At 44.1% G+C, this 16108-nt stretch overlaps 1 protein-coding gene across 3 annotated transcripts in view; it reads left to right on the plus strand.

The window, feature by feature from the left end:
- The first annotated feature begins 8449 nt into the window (after window positions 1-8449).
- TMPRSS2 (transmembrane serine protease 2) overlaps window positions 8450-16108 on the plus strand; it is a 13926-nt gene continuing 6267 nt past the window's right edge. Inside the window, exons 1-7 of one of the 3 annotated variants that reach the window (XM_027887403.1) lie at window positions 8450-8616; window positions 9782-9852; window positions 10676-10871; window positions 11153-11236; window positions 12650-12793; window positions 14094-14223; window positions 15583-15693. In XM_027887403.1, coding sequence (XP_027743204.1) covers window positions 9838-9852; window positions 10676-10871; window positions 11153-11236; window positions 12650-12793; window positions 14094-14223; window positions 15583-15693 — 680 coding nt within the window. In that variant the 5' untranslated portion in view covers window positions 8450-8616; window positions 9782-9837. Of the gene's footprint in view, window positions 8617-9174; window positions 9270-9781; window positions 9853-10675; window positions 10872-11152; window positions 11237-12649; window positions 12794-14093; window positions 14224-15582; window positions 15694-16108 lie in introns of those variants that run through there. The other 2 variants (XM_027887400.1, XM_027887402.1) reach the window with 2 other exon arrangements.

Below are 16108 nucleotides of genomic sequence, written 5' to 3' on the forward strand. Positions count from 1 at the left end.
TCAGCGACCTGCTGGCTTATGCCCAGATCTTCAAGTCTGTAACTAAGCAGAGCACCATTCATTTTAACCGAGCTGCGCTGAATGTCCCCCACGGCAGGGCTCGTGTTGTTTCCCAGCGCGTAAAGCAACGCGGGTTCCACTAAAGGGTTTAAAGCTTCCCTGGCACAGAATGCTGATTACCTGCTACCCTTCTGCCCAATTTTGTTCGTAACATCTGAATTGATGCAGTCCCCTAGAAGTGGCTTCATACAGACAACAAGAACCAGCATATATTTTTTTATAGTATCTCCCTTTCTCCTTATCTGTAGCCGTTGTGCAGGACATTTGGGCAAATCCAAAGACAGATCCAGAACACTCTAATCTCGAAAGAAATACCTTTTTGAAATATATATTGTTAGGTATCCTAATAACTAATAAGTGAGCTTTGTCTTGAGAGAAGCACATCAGTTCAGGAGTACATAACCTCCACATGACTTTCAGAGGACAAAAATATGTGAATTGTGAAAGAAAATAAATGTTCAGGTTCTCCTGTAGAACAGAACAGATCTTGGGGGATTTCTTCTTGTGGCCGTGAGGTAAGGAAACTTAACAGGGAAACGTTATGACCAGCTTCAAAACCAAAATACCTCTAAGCTCTGAAGGCCACTGACAGAATTACTGCAGATTAAAGACAAGCCACACAGGCGGGCACATTAGAGAACCACAGGAGGTGTCACTGCAGCGCATTTCGGTTGTGATTTGGGACAATTTTATGTTTTCCCATTTCAAATGAAATTTGAAGTCCAATTCCTGCAACTGAATCCATACTGCAAAAATTACCAAATCTCACTGATTCCTTTTGGGAGCTCGTGAACTGAAATAGCCCTACAAATGGTGCAACTGGAAAGCCTAAGCTAAAGTTTAAAGCCAACACTGCTTATGTTTTTGTGCTAAAGGGCCTGAAGATCATTAGTTCTCTTTGACTAAATACAAAGAGCTGGAAAAATACTGAAGGTATGATCTTCTTGGTGCACTTGATGTAATTCCTTGATATGCATTTGAAAATACACACAAACCCCAGACACTTATCATGCCAAACTTGTGTACTTTGCCTTATCTGTAATCTCCATGCAGAGATGTTAAGCACAGCATTCAGCAATGCTGCAGCTAATTTGGAGCTCTTCTTAACAGTGAGTGGAATTTCTTCTTCTGCCGACTTACTTTTCCAGTATTACTCTAAAGTTTTGGGATATAAGTGGATTCTTTTTTTTTTTTAATTTTTTTTTTTAATGTGGAGCTCAGCTTCAGCTGAGAAAAAACTTCACTCCCTGTATCAGAGAATATGCTGAATTGGAATGGACCCATCAGGACCATGGAGTCACTCAGCCCTCTGCACAGGACACCACCATGTCCCTGAGAGTATTGTCCAAGCACTTCTTGAACTCTGTCAGGCTTGGTGCTGTGACCACTGCCCTGGGGAGCCCGTTCCAGTGCCCAACCACCCTCTGGGGGAAGAACTTTTTTCTGACCTCCAACCTAAACCTCCTCTGACACAGCTTCGTGCCGTTTCCTCGAGTCCTGTCACTTCAGGAGCAGTTCTGCTCCACAGGAGTTACCACGAGTCACCACACCGTTGTAAGCAACGCGACCATTGAGACCACACAGTAATTTTCCAGAGTGCCCCGCTATTAAATGGCCCTAAAAAAAGCCGAAGAAAACGGAAGTCATTTCCCAAGGGCCAGTATTTTACGAGCAACCTTTACCAGGCGCTGACCTGCCCTGTTCAGGGAAGTGTTGTGGCTCCTGATTTACCTGAGATGGAGCTCAACAGGCACCGATGGACGAGCTCAAAAAACAAACAAACAAAAAAAAGGCAAACAAACAAACCCGCGGGTCCCTTAGGTTGGAGCAGCAAAAACCAAACCCGAGAGAGCATCGGGGTCTCACAAGGGAGGGGGACACCGCCACCGTCTCCTCCTCCTCCTCGGGGTGTCCCTTTGCTTCCATCCTGCTTGTTTGTTTCCCTCCGTGGGAGGAGGAGGCGGAGGGCTGGGAGGAGGAGAGGGGGATCCCCGGGTTTCGGAGGCCGGGAAGAGCGGGTGGGCTCCGTCCGCAGCCGGGGTCGCGGGGCGATGGAGGCGGGCGAAGGGCAGCGGGCAGCGCCTCCTCCCCGCCCGCCGCGGGAGGAAGGGGCCGGGCGGCGCATCCACCTGCCGGCACCTGCCCCTGCCCCTTCCCCGCTCCCTGACTCCTCCCCGGCCGCAGCGGCTGCTCCCGGCTCGGCGCTCCGCGTTCCATCCCGTCCCGTCCCGTCCCGTCGGGAGCAGCCCCCAGGTAAGCGCGGCCCCTTCGCCTCGCACGGGGCTCGTTCCCGAGAGCCGAGCGGAGCCACCTCGGGCGGCTCCCGAGGGAAGGGAGCGGGAGAGTCTCCATCCCGGCCGCTCCGAGGGGTGCCTGCTGTTTTGTTTTGGTTTTTTTTTTTTTTGGCTTTTAATTAAGGCGTTTCGGATTCGCGGGGATGCGGAGCGACCCCGGCGGCGGAAAGCCCCGTCCCGTGGGAGGCTCCGGATGATAAAAAAGCGAGCGGGGACGTAGCTCGCCCGTCTAAACGGTGTGTGTGGTCCCGTCCCCCCCCCCCATGTTTTTCCCTGTCTCCCCCTCTCCGTAGCCGATTTCTCCGCTGGGAGATGCAGCGCGATAGAGTTGCGCTTCCCTCTGGGAAGCCGGTGCGTAAGGGCAGCCGGGAGCTGAGCTCGCCCGGAGGAGATGGGTGGGTGTTGAGAGTTCAGAGAACACCGAGCAGGGACGGGGGGGAAGGTGCGGAGGGCTCCGCGCACCTCTCCAGGTGGAGCTTGTCCGCGTCTTGCCGTGGTGATGAAGGGTAGGAGATGAGGCAACTTTCTCAAGGTCACCGAGCGAGCAGTCGCTCACGGGGAGAGTAAACCCGTTTAGTTCTGGGGCCTCTGCAGCGTGTATTAATGCCACCACTGGTTCGTTTCTTTGCAAAAACTCTAATTTCTGTTTAAAGTTGTATTAAGTCATCAAGTGATTTTGGAAGACCATTCTCACGTTGAGAGTACCCCTCTTTGCCCTAAGTTACGCTAATGCCTTTAGGCCTTCACATTTCGGAAGAGTGACTGTTTTCAGGACTTCTGTCACTGAAACTTCTGGGCCAAATCTTTGCAAGCTGAAACCAACCCCACTGCACACCTCTCCTCAAGGTGGCTTCATGTTCCGAGCTCACCTGGCCCTCGAATTTCAACCTCAAGTTCCAGGGTGGGTGGGTGTCAGTGAATTTTAAAGGGGCCGTTCTCACATTGAGCCTTTGTCCTAAGTATCCTTGTTTGCCCTGAGTAAAGTGACACTAAAAAGCCTTTAGTGCTTTAGAAAGAGCCAAGGGAAGCAGCTTGGATGATTTACAGTATTAGATGGGGAAAGATTTTTACAGTATTTTGGACTTTTACAGTGTTAGGTGGAGGAAGAGATGGAAGGATTATGTATGGCACAACTCAGTGAACTGGGAAATGATTGCAGTTGTGTTACCTACAGGTATCAACATAAAGCCAAAAGACAGGTGGACTAAAATAAAATTTGATGTCAAAGTAGGACTTAACATGTCATTTTTCCTTTTTCCTTTCATTCTTAAAGTGTTAAAAATTATACTGGTTCATAGGACAGTCAGCCTAGAGCAAATCACTCATGGCAGCCTAGCCTGAAATGGAAATAAGTTGAAACTGTGTTCTCAGATGTTGATGGAAAAACAAAGTGACACAATATTCATAGAATTATTGAATCTGCTGAGTTGGATGGGACCCATCAGGATCACCGAGTCCAACTCCTGGCCCTGCATGGGACCATCTCCAAGAGTTGTACCACGTGCCTGAGAGTGTTGTCCAAACACTTCTTGAACTCAGACGGGCTTGGTGCTGTGACCACTGCCCTGGGGAGGCTGTTCCAGTGCTCAACCACACCCTGGGTGAAGAACCTTTTCCTGATTCCAGGGTGCTGGTCAAAATATTTCTCTTGGAGTTGCCAGTCCTGAAGATACGGGCTTTTCCTCCTGTGTCAGTCCAGGGTTGGTCCACAGGAGTGTTTCCAGTGCCACGATGGTAGCTCAGCAGTGTCTGTGCTACTGCAGCAGTACTTCCCTCACATCTTGGATGCCTGGATCCCGAAACCTGTTTCTGGCAACACGAGCCTCCCCGTGGAGTGAATTCAAACCTTCCTGCCAGCAGATTTGCTTTTCATTCTTCTCTGCCATAGACCCACTAGAAATGGTTTGCAGTTACTCAGGATCTGTAGTTCACAGGTTGAAAACAGCTGAGCTGGACCGGATATCTAAATAAGTGATTTGTGAACGTTACTGGTTTTTATTTTTCTGCAAAATGGGTAACTGGTGCTGCCATATCCATACAACGTACATTTGCAACTCGAATATGGTAAACAGGTGTTCTTGAGAGCTTCATTTCCTTGTCAGCGACTTTCAGTGACGTAGACACTTGAGTTTTACTGCTGGAAGATAGTAATCAAATATGAAGATAACAAGCTAATTTGCTGCTGCCAGAAAATTATTTCCTTCGGCCATGGAAGAAGGGCAGAGGCAGACCTGGTTCTTCTGGGCTCTTGGTCCTTTCTGTTTCAGAAACGGGTGTTTTTGTGGGGTCTTCTGTCAGTCATCATCCCTTCAGCCAGGCAACAGCATTTCAGCCTCCTTCCCCACCCCGCTGTTCCTAACAGAGGCACGTGATGTACCCGTGATAGGCTGGGTTTCATGGCAGTGTCTGTTTTCAGAGAAGACAAATAGATGATTATTTGCAGTACAAATATGGCACCCTATAACTGCTTAAAGAGACTGCTACACTCAAGAGATTTTTAATGCCTTCTTTTTTCTCATGTGGAAGTAGAATTAATCTTGGTTTCCTGGCCTCGGGAATACTGTTGTGGACTTCGCTGCTGCTGATGGTGCTTATCAAGTTTTTTGACACCTGTTGATAAGTACCTTCTACAGTATAATGGCATTTTGGGAGCTAATCTAGAATAGCTTCAAAGCTATTTCTCAGGAACTGTGAGAATGCTGAGGTTTTATTTGTGGCAGCCTTTCATGTAAATATTTACTGAGTCTCCTGCAGTTCTCCCAAAGATGTGTGATGTTACCTCATAGGCACCCTGAGTAGAGATTGCCTCTATGGAGAAGGTTCCTGGAGGGCCAAGACATTGGAAGAACCTGATTTTGATGACTCTGAGACATTAATTGAATTTGTCGTTGACCCCTCCCCTTCCAGGAGATAAATTTTACCCTGTGGAGTAAATTATGATCAGATTTTTTAATCATCACAGTAAGAATATTTAGTGCTACTTCCTGAAGTGTCAAGGAAATCTTGTTGATGAAATGAGGTGAAAATCTTACTTAGTTCCTCTCCTTTTTGATTTATGGCTGGGTTTGTTTTAACCTTTCTATGCTTCAATTGCAAGTCATGATGACTTTTAGTACTGATTGTTCAGTAGGAACCTTGACCTTGTTTCTTTCCTCTTGTCGGGGTAGCAAAGGGAAGAATTGTCCTGTTCTGGGAAATTGCTCTGTGAAAAGATAATGAAAATTAATCTGTAATCATCTCCTTCCTTGTTTTCCCTCTTTTTTTTTTTTTTTATTGCCCCTCTAATCTTTCCTCCCCACCATCATATCATGGTTATGTTGTGTTTGTGGTTATGCTACTGAAATTTCTGGGTGATCACAAAGTGGTTGGGAATAAAAAAAAAAAAAAAAGAAAGCCTATTTCCCTTCCGGCGTCATCAGTGCCATAATTTGTTGGCTTGCCCTTTTTTAAGGTTGAGCTTTGCACTGAAATTACTCCTTTGCTATCTTAATGAGTTTCGCAAGTTTGTTTGTCTGGGTAGTGGGAATTTTGTGGATGTGACGCACTGTGTTAGTCAGATTCAGGTAGAGTGTTGGGATGCTTTTGTGATCCCTCCTTTTAGAAGCTGAGCTTGACTTCATTCATTTGGCTTTTGACTGTTCTGTTCTCTCCCATCTTTCTTATTTGCATGTGGTTGCTTTTACGTAGATCCAGCTATGAAGAACTAGTTTGGTTTTCTTTGTTCTTGGTTTTGTTTTTTTTTTTTTCCCCCCAGTTGTTGACAACTATCATAGAGCTTAGCAAACAACTAATGTTCCTGTGTCAGGAAATAGCACAAAATATGTATCAAAGCAATATGTAAATGCAGGAAGCAAACTGTTGCCAATGTGACTGGCTTCTTTGTCAAAGTTGAATTTGTAGTGTTGAATGGGGATATCTGGAGGTACTTATTCCATCCTATTGACTTGGGCTTGGAAACAGCCTGTGGTGATCTCCACATAAAAGCTTGTGGGAAGCAGTTAACAGTTGTGACATGGTTTGCACCAGGGAAGTCCTGTTATTGTTTCTTCCATGGAGAACCAAGAGAAAGGCCAGCAGGTCTGGTTTGATTGACAAAACTATGGTTAAACCTTTAGGGTTTCATTGTCTTTCATTCTTTCTGTTGTCCCTTTGGGGTGCTGGCTCCTGGCTAGTGAAGGACACAGGCTGGATGAAGGAGTCGTGACAGGATGGTGCTGTAAGGAGGCAAAAGTGGGAGTCTTTCCTTTGCCCAAAAGTCACCAGGTGAGAGGCTTAGGATGATGTGGTGGTGACCACTTGGAGCTGAGCAGCACAACTCTGTGCTCAGTGCTTTGCCCATCCAGGGGACAGCGTGGCTGTCACTGGGGCAGGGAGGAGGACCAGCCTTTGGAGGACTAATTGCCCAGAAAGTCTGTATTAGGTTAAGTAGCGTGTTATCAAATGCAATGTGTTATCAAATGAAGTACAACTCTATTGCAGCTTTTACTTAAACACCTGATCTGCAGAAATCCATTGAAAAACCAAAAAAACCCCACAGAAGTTATTGGGTTGAATTAGTTTTGAATTAATCTAACATTTTAAAATTTTGCATTGCTGTTTTGTTCCTTTTGTTTGTTTGTTTGGGCTTTTTGTTTGTGGTTTTGTGGGGTTTTGTTTGTTTGTTTGTTTTATTTTGTGGTTTGGTTTTTTTTTCATTTTCACAACTTTTACTGGAAATAATGATGGGTTTTTTTAAACTTAATGAGCCATGGCATCACAGTAATATTAGCACTCCTAAGCCATATGTGAGAACAAGCTCAGATAGTTCAAGCAGAAGCTGCCAGCTGTGAGGCAGTGCATTTTCCTGTATTCATCAGTGTACTGTGTCAGTGATGGCTTTTCACTCTCCTTATTTCCTGTCATTAGAAACAGTGGCTTTATTTCTGTGCTTTCAGAGTTACCAAAGAGAAACAACGCTCAGTTTTGGATATTTCTGTGTTGCTGGAGGTCCAGTTGCTGGTTCTGCTCCACCCATACTGGAGTAAACTGGTTTTTTTGAAATTCAAGGACTCCACTGCATATGACTGAAAGATCCCCTTCATTATTTGGGTTTATTTTTTTTTCCAAAGCTAGGAGGTGTTAGCAAGCTGACCTGCAGCCCTCTGGCACCCCGGGCCCTCTTTCTTACACCTTGAAGCCTCTTTTTTGGTAGAACTCCATCCCTGTTTCCTTGCCTGGGATCTCTTGAAGTTTGTTTCTTCAGATGTACCCAGGAAAGTGCCGTTATAGCTCAGCAGACATCAGAAAGAATGACTGGCAGTGGATAGTTGTGCATTCCCACTGAACTCTTCTGCATCAGAGTGGGTTTAGGATACTTTTACACGGGGTCTATTTAAATTTATGTGATGTGTGAGGTGAGTTAAAGGTCAAAGTATTGGACTGAGATAAGACAGACCAGTCTCTTCCAGCTCTATAGTTGTTGGGATGGGGAGTGTTTGACAGGTCAGTTTGTTCCTCCATGACCCACCTTCCTTATCTGAGAAGTTGTTGCAGTTCCCTTGATGTATTTGTAAATGATTTTGAAGTTGTAGGAGTGATGTGTGCTTAACAAAACTAGGTTATATCATTATTGGATGCTGCACATTGATTTTTTTTTTGCCTTGAATATTTGCAAACTAACGGGTTTGGTTTCATCTGGTTTTAAAACACTGGCAAATGTGTATATGGAATACCGTGGAAATCTGTATGTATCTGTGACTTCCCTGTATTTTTGTGGTGTAATAACTGTTATTAATCAGAATCTATTGGATGGAAAATAGATTAACAAGTACTAAATTGGGAGTGATGGTTGAAAGGTAGTTAAGCAACAGAGATATTTTTCCCCTCAGTTCATTAAAAAAAACCCCCACAAACCAACCCTAAAAGCTCCCCCCCAAAAAAGAGTGAGAGACACTTTTACTTGCCAATTTCCAAAGCCTTTCAAATGGTCATGTAAAAAATATTTGTTTTTCGTTTTTCTTTTTTTAATCATGGTACCTGTCGACTTACCTCAGAATCACCACTTCTGTCTGCTGTGTCCAAACTTCCTAATCCCTTTTTTTTTTTTTTTCCTCTCCTTTTCAGAGAACAAGGAACAAAAAATCCTCCTGCAACTCGTTACTTGTCCTCTAAGTCAGGGCAGAGCTGCACTTCCTGGCTGCTGTGAAGAGCTGGGTGAGAATGGATGCGACATAAAGCGAAGCAGAAGTCCTGAAGCCTTAGTCACCAGTCTGATGGACTTACTGTAAGTAGGATTAAGGCTGGTTTCTTACCTAGCTACCGTGCAGATAAGTTCAACGGTGCATTGTTTACATTTTTTTCGCCATCACTAATAAGCAAACACCAGCCCCAGCCTCCCTAAACTGTCACAAAGTATTGGCACGCTCGAGGTGCCAAGCTGCTGTTGAAACTTGCTTCAGAGACGTTTGCAGTTCAGTTTTGGGAGAGATGACACCTTGGTAGACATCCTAAAAACGGATCTTATGCCCTGGGCTGAATTATGCTGAGTCTTGATGCAACTGCGGTGTGCCTGTGTGCAGGGTTCTGCTCTGCCACTTAGGGAAAGGTATTTCTCAGTGCATGACTGAGGCACTTCCTAGGCTCGTTTCCATGTGGAGCAACACGAGGAGATTCAGTAGATTACAGCATTTATTAAAATGATAGCTCATGGAGGTGTATGACTGCACCAGCAAACATTTTGTGTTTCTTGTGTCCGTGCTAATCGGTGGTTTTACCTAATGTTAATGTTTAACTTCAGAATAAACTGTTGTATGCTTGAAACACTGGACATAGCTCTTCTTTTTAACTCTTATTTTCAAAACTTCATGTGGGTATTGTTTCCCTGTTTTTGGTGCTGTGGCTACAACACACAGCCAAGAAAACAACTCCTTGCAACACGTAAGAAAAGAAATGTGGCTTGTGGGGCTGCGAGCTGTTATCAAATGAGCTGAATTTGTATTTCCCGATGCTTTGCTCGTGTTCTTGTTTCTGTGTCATAAACCTCAGAGTAAGTGTTACATGAGTAAGTGTTGAGAGAGGCAGGAGGACCTGAACTTGGTACTGACACCGTGTGGGTTGTTGCCAGGATATTCTTTAACAGCGAGAGTGAGCACTGACTTAACCTTCTCAGTTTGTGTGGCGCTCGTGTTAATGAATAGTTGTCACTGTATAATCCTCAGGGCTGTGGTGAGAGGCTGTTGAGATCTGATTTCATGCTGCACCTTAATTTGTACTCTCTCTTCAAATACTTCCGTTTTTGTTTGGTTTGTTTGTTTGGTTTTCTTTTTTATTTTACTCCCCCCCCCCCCTCCAGATTTGGCATTTTTCCAAAGGGAAAACTGACAAGAAAGGTGGACAAAGCTCTTCTGGTTGTGATTGTTTTCTTTTTTTTTTATTTCTTTTGTGTGTAGGTTCATGCTTTACTTCCAAACACTTGAATTGTTTCTGTACTGTTGACAAAGGAAAGATGACCTCTACTGTAGTAAGTAATCAAAATGTTCACAATATTCCTCTCTGATTTTTTTTTCTTTTAATGATGTTTTATTTCTTTGTAAGTAACAGCCTATTGAGTAATGTACTGATTAGTAAGTCTTTTAGAACATGGAATGTTTGCTGTTTTCTGCAAAAAGGGAAAGAGTCAGGTTTAAGAGGCTTAAATTAACATTTCAAGTATTCAGATGCTTTTAGGAGAGAATATTTTTAAAGCTTATTTTGATGGGAATGGGATAGTTTAGAATGGCTTCTAACTAGTTCCTAAAGCTCTTCCTGGATAAATATCCCACAACCTGTTGTAGGCCAGCGCGTTTCAGAAATAGCTTAGGTATACCTGGTGTTGTCACAGGACAAAATGGGGCAGTAAGCATTTATCCTAGACCTGGACAAAGGCTGTTACTTGTCAGCATTTCTTTCTGTGACAGAGCAGCCTAAAGCTGTCCTTGCTGTTTATTTCTACCCTGTCAGATGTCCCAGTCCAAGCGTTCGTGCCACCAGCTTGGAGGGCCGGGCTCAAGAGTCCTTCTCAGGCTGAGTTGCTTTGGATCAGGAGACTGATCTTGTCTTACACTTTCCAGCCTCTCCCTGTGTTATTTTTATTATTCAGAGTGTGAGGTGCTAGGCATGTGCTGTAAATCCCTTCCTCCGTGTAAGCTGGAGTCACTAGTAAGTGTCTGTGTGTGGGGTGTATTTCTGCGTTGGCAGAGTTACTGAGTTAAGGTTCTGAGTGTGGATGGGTCTTGAAGCTTTTGTCCTAACTGCTGTCTTGCCTCTTTTTGTTCCTTTTTCCCCCCATCGACGTCACCTTTCAGGGTCCACCGCCATACTATGAGAACCACGGCTTTCAGGCAGAACACATCTATCCTGCCCGCCAGGCAGTGGGTGCTAATCCATATCCACAGTTCTACTCCACAAATGCTCCCCCAGTGCCAAGCTATGTCCCAAGGGTTCACACCCACCAGTCCACCAGGCCAGTAGCACATTCGTCCAGGAGGTCGTGTGCATCAAGTAAGTTTCGTTGGGATTTCCTCCAGTTTCAGGCTTAAGATAACAAAGAGAAGGGATCTGTCCCTTCCAGCTTGTGCGTTGAGGGAGCCACCTCCCTGTGGAATGAAGAAGTGATACCTGGGTGGGATGCTGGTGTAACTGGACATGGGTGATTCGAAGGAAGGATGGTGGAATGGAGAAAAGCGTCTGGTTTTAATGTCAGGGAAAAATACGGTGCTGATGGGTGGAAATTACCTTATTTGTTAACCTAATTTCTTTTTTTCGCCTTGCTTTCGTTTCAGGTTTAAGGAAAACCATAATAATATTATTATCTGTTTTAGTAGTCATTTGTTGTGCAATTGCTGCTTTTTTCATCTGGTATTTTGGTAAGTTTGGTTTTTTTTTTTCTTGTTTTGAAATTAAAATGCATTAAGCTTCCAAAGTTAGAACCATACATTCTCATCTTGCATTTCATGCCAAATTAAGGACAGGCAAGTCTTAGCTGCTTATCTCCTGAGAGATGAACTAATGTTGCTTTCTAATGGCTCAGTTTTGTTTGTGGGTTGGTTTTTTTTTTGTTCATTCTCTTTTTAATGAACAGTGCAGCTGCCTCTTCCCTTCCCCTTCATTGGGTAGATATGTTTTTGATCTTAAGCAGTGACAACTTTTTGACTGTTGAGGAGTGTCTTATTCAGGTGGCTCCTCTGAAAAGGTTCCCTCTATCTGCCAAGAGCTGGTGCAGGACAATTAGCAGAGAATACTCTACCTCTGGCAAGGAGGGAGAGCTGGCACATGACTGTGCATGGCCAACACGTTCTGCGGTGCAGTTCCTTAGAGAAGTGGCGCATCAGAAACTGAACTCTGCCCCAGATTTAAACTTCACTTACTTTTAAGTGAAGGAAGGAGGTTGCAGTGAATTTGTACACCTTAACTGCAGGAGTGTAAACGGTCAAAGTGTGTTTTGGTTTGGTCAAGTGGGATCCCTCTGGGAGCAGAGGTCGTTTAAATCCATGTATTTGTTTCTGTGAGGCTTTTGCTTTGAAAGTGTGTAAACACTGCAGAGCCCAGCCCGTCTCACCACCTTAAGCCGCACAATGGATGATACATTCACCTTGGAAGTCATCCACAACTGGGGTGACCGAGCTCTGAAGCTGGGCTGGAACAATTCTCTTCAGCTTAAGTGAAGTTTGACTCATGCTGTCTTAATTTCCCTTTCAGTGAAAGACACTTTTCAAAGGAAATTAAAATCCATATTTTTTTTACGTTTTTAGGAGCCTTTCCTTTCTCTTCTGTGTAGGAAAAGAGGAGGAGAGATCTATGTCCCTGATCATTACATTGGGGTTGGACTAGATGATGTTTAAAGGTCCCTTTAACCCAAACTATTCTCTGATTCTAAGAGAGTTGATTTAGAACTACTAGGATGACACTTTGTGTTCTTAGGGGTGTTTTTTGTATTCCCTTTGATTTATAAAAGGTGAGTGTAATCTTCTTTTAAATGACAGCAAGAGTATATAATTGGAGCACTCACTTTCTTCCTCGTTGAAGTGTGATGTCTTGTCAAAAAGCTGACTCTTTTTTGATAACTTAATGGCTCTTGCTTACTCAGAGGAAGCCAGTGGCCAAAATCCAATCAGCTGTATCAGTGACTTAGCCTGACAAGTGATGTAAAGGGCAGAGCAAGACACCCCGTTGTGTCGGGCTGGGTTTCCTCCCATCTCTGAGTTTAAAGAGCTCCTATCAAAGCGGAGCCTTTGAGAGCTGGCAGTGGGCACCTGAGGCTCACTGATGTTCAGCCTTAGGGCTGTTTCTCTCTCTCCCTGCAGTAGAGAATCACTGTCTGGGCTCCCTGATCGAGTGTGGCCCTTCAGGAGTGTGCATGTCGCCCTCTCAGTGGTGTGATGGAGTGATTGACTGCCCCAACGGGGAGGATGAAACCCGCTGTGGTGAGTGACGGCGTCAGGGGCTTGGGGAGGGGACCTGCAAAGAGTTTTGGAGCAGCTGGCCTTGTGCAAAGCTTGCCTAAGTTACAACAGGGTTGTTCTAGCCTAAGTTATGTCTCTGAAATGGTTTAGGGTGCTTGAGTGCTCTGAAGGGGGTGTATCTAGATAGTCAGTTTGTTTTCGGTCTGATTGAAAAGCTGAAAGAAAACGTCTGACTCAGGGGTTTGAGCTGCCTTGACTTTGAGTTTTATATATTACCTTTTAATTTGAGTAGGGCTTGTGCAAAACTGAGCGTAACATTGTCTCTGGAATGAACAGTCGTTGTTGACTTCTCAGTAAACCTCAGGTGGTAACATAAACCTGGTGGTCTTCGATCATGCTTGTCTTTTTTCCATTAATTTTGGATTCTCTGTTCTCCCCATAACTCTTCAACTGCTTCATAACTCCTCTGTGCCAGAAAGCCTGACCTGGTCATTGTTTCCAACCAAAAGGGTGCCAAGGGAATCGAGATAATGTAAAGCTGATGGTAGAAGGTGGAAACATCATTGATTTGTAGATTCCAAAGGTGTGGTACCTTGTTCCTGGCACCTGTGCCGTGCTGGAAAACTGTTATTCTCTCTCTCTGAGCTTTTATTCATCACATGCCTTGTGCAGTGTTAGCATTTACTGGCATATGCTCTAAAGCTGTTCCTCTCCATTTGATTGAATAATGGGTTCTTGGAGGAGCTTGTTCAATCTGTTCTTTTGCTCGAGCTATTTTATATTAAATTCTTGTGCAAATAAATACATAATGGGGCATGGAATGCCAGAGCTAATTGCTGCTTGTTACATTCTTGCTCTACAAGTACTTCTCTGAAGAAATTTGTGGTATTAAGATACAATATAAAGTATATTGCAATAGATTATATTTTATACACAGTGTGTGATACATTAAGAAATATACTGCTGTGTAGGTAAAAGATAAGAAAACTATTGCAATCTTTCTCAGTGGTATTTCTCAGAATATGAAAGAGAACTTTGAGCATAAAAGCTGAAGATGAACAATGTCTTGTACACTTGCATTTTAAAACTGGTAGTTCTTTTAAACTGTCTTACACAAAAAGAACTAAGTCATTGCCATATTTTTGTCTCCTGACTATTTACTCAAAATCTGAGTAGAAGGCAGCATTAAATTAACATCAGTTCGTACACAGAAGTGAATATTATGGGTAACAATACTTTTTAAGTAGAGAAAGAGCAGTACTATAGTGTGTGATGTTCTTGGTTTCTCTTTTTTTTCCCCCCTTTCTTCCTTTTCTGGCAGTTAGACTTTTTGGACCAAATTTCATCCTGGAAGTTTATTCCCCTGTCAGCAAATCCTGGTATCCTGTTTGTCAAGATGACTGGAATGATGACTTTGGGAAGATTGCATGTAAAGACATGGGCTACAGTGTGTAAGTCCAACCTTCATCAGCCTTTGCACATACATGGAAAGGTTAAAATTTCTCTCTTCCACTTCTAAAAGCACGTGTCTGAGCCAAAAACCACATGGGTCTGGTCTGATGCTGTCGGTGGAGGCTGTTGCAGAATGAAAAAGGAATATTGTTCCAACAGCTAATGGGATCTGGCCCACATGGGGTGACCACTTGCTGTGGGGTCACTACATTCACTTACAACATACTTCCAGAGCTCTCTCAGGTCGCTGAAATGTCTCAGTGACATCCAGTCTGACTTAATCTGTCAACGCAGAAAGCCTTGATCTTCAGGGGGCACAACACCAGCTCTGTGGAAGAAAGAGGAGGCTCAGGGGTGACCTGCCTGTGGCTTCCCAGTACCTGGAGGGAGCCTTTTTGTACATGGAGAGGGACTTTCACAGGAGCATGTTGTGACAGGACAAGGGGGAGTGGATTCAAACTGAATTAGGTTTAGATTAGATATTAGGAAAAGATTTCTCCCTGTGAGGGTGGTGAGGCCCTGGCATAGGTTGCCCAGAGAACCTGTGGATGCTCCATCCCTGTAAGTGTCCAAGGCCAGGGCTGGATGGACCTCTGAGCAATCTGGGCTAGTAGAAGGTGTCCCTGCCCATGGCAGGGAGGTTGGAACTGGATGATCTTAAAGGTCCTTTCCAACCCAGACCTTTCTATGGTTCTGTGATAAGATCACTGTAAACATTTGCAGCCCTGAGTGCTGCTCACATTCTCCCCATGTCACGCCACAGCCTAAATTCTTCTGTGGTTTAAATACTTGATGTTGCCTCTCTTTGATACAGCAGGAAAATGCTGCCTTCTGTTGTGCATGGAGCAATGGAGTGAATTTTTGAGTCAGGCAGAACCTGTGTGTTCCAGTTCCAGCTCCAGTAGTTCCAACTCAAAAAAAAAGCAGCAAGAAAACCTCAGCTAGAAAACCTGTCTAGCTGAGACAAACTACACTTGCTGCCCTTTTTGTTGTCCCACTGAAATGTGGATGTCACAATTTAGTGCACCTGAACTTTGCTTTGCTGTGCAAATGTACTGGCAAAGTACATTCACTTCATATTTCTCTGTTACACGAGGCTGAGCATTTCTGCTGTGCATATTAAATAAAAATACTTTTTTAACCTAGTAACTGTTTGATGGGAAGTGGAACTTGACAAGTGTTTAACGAATCTGAGTCTCTGGCACTGTACTGCACCACCAGGGTTCTGTGTTTACTTAAAAATAAAAATAAATATTTTTAGTGCTGTCATGTCAGAAGCTCCAGCTTGGCACAGCTTATTGCTGCTTGTTGGAAAAACTGAAACTACTGAGTTTTACAATGGGCTTTCTGTTTTGCAGGGATACATATTACTACAGTCGTGGGGTAGTACCTGACGTCAACTTTAAAAGCTACATGAAGCTGAACACAAGTGCTGGGAATATAGACTTGTACAAAAAGCTGTACAGCAGGTACCTTTGTCTAATACAAACCTCTTTCCTTTTACCAGGGGTCTGTTCAGCTGTTGGAAGAGTTGTAGGTTCTGCTTGCAGCGTAATGCAAGGACACCTTTCAGCAGGGCTTGTTAGAGGAGGACTTTGTTTTTAATCTGATTGCAGCAACTGCTCTCCCTCCTGTTTAAAAACACAGCTGCCTTTTCTCCATCCTTCCTCTCATCTTTTCTTTTAAAAGATGTCCCTTCCTGTTCCCTCCTTGCTCTCTAGAAGGTTGCCATGTCAAAGGTAGTTATCTAAGGCTCTCTGACCATCAGCAGGAGTTCCTGTATGGTGACAATAGCTACAAGCTGTAACACATTCACAGCAGCTGGTACAGCTTTTTTTTTTTTTTTTTTTTTTTTTTCCCCAGTCACAAGGACACACAGCATGC

Source organism: Empidonax traillii, unplaced genomic scaffold (assembly GCF_003031625.1).
Source record: "Empidonax traillii isolate 1590-97213 ecotype Southwest subspecies unplaced genomic scaffold, ASM303162v1 scaffold208:size1045274, whole genome shotgun sequence".
NCBI lineage: Eukaryota > Metazoa > Chordata > Aves > Passeriformes > Tyrannidae > Empidonax > Empidonax traillii.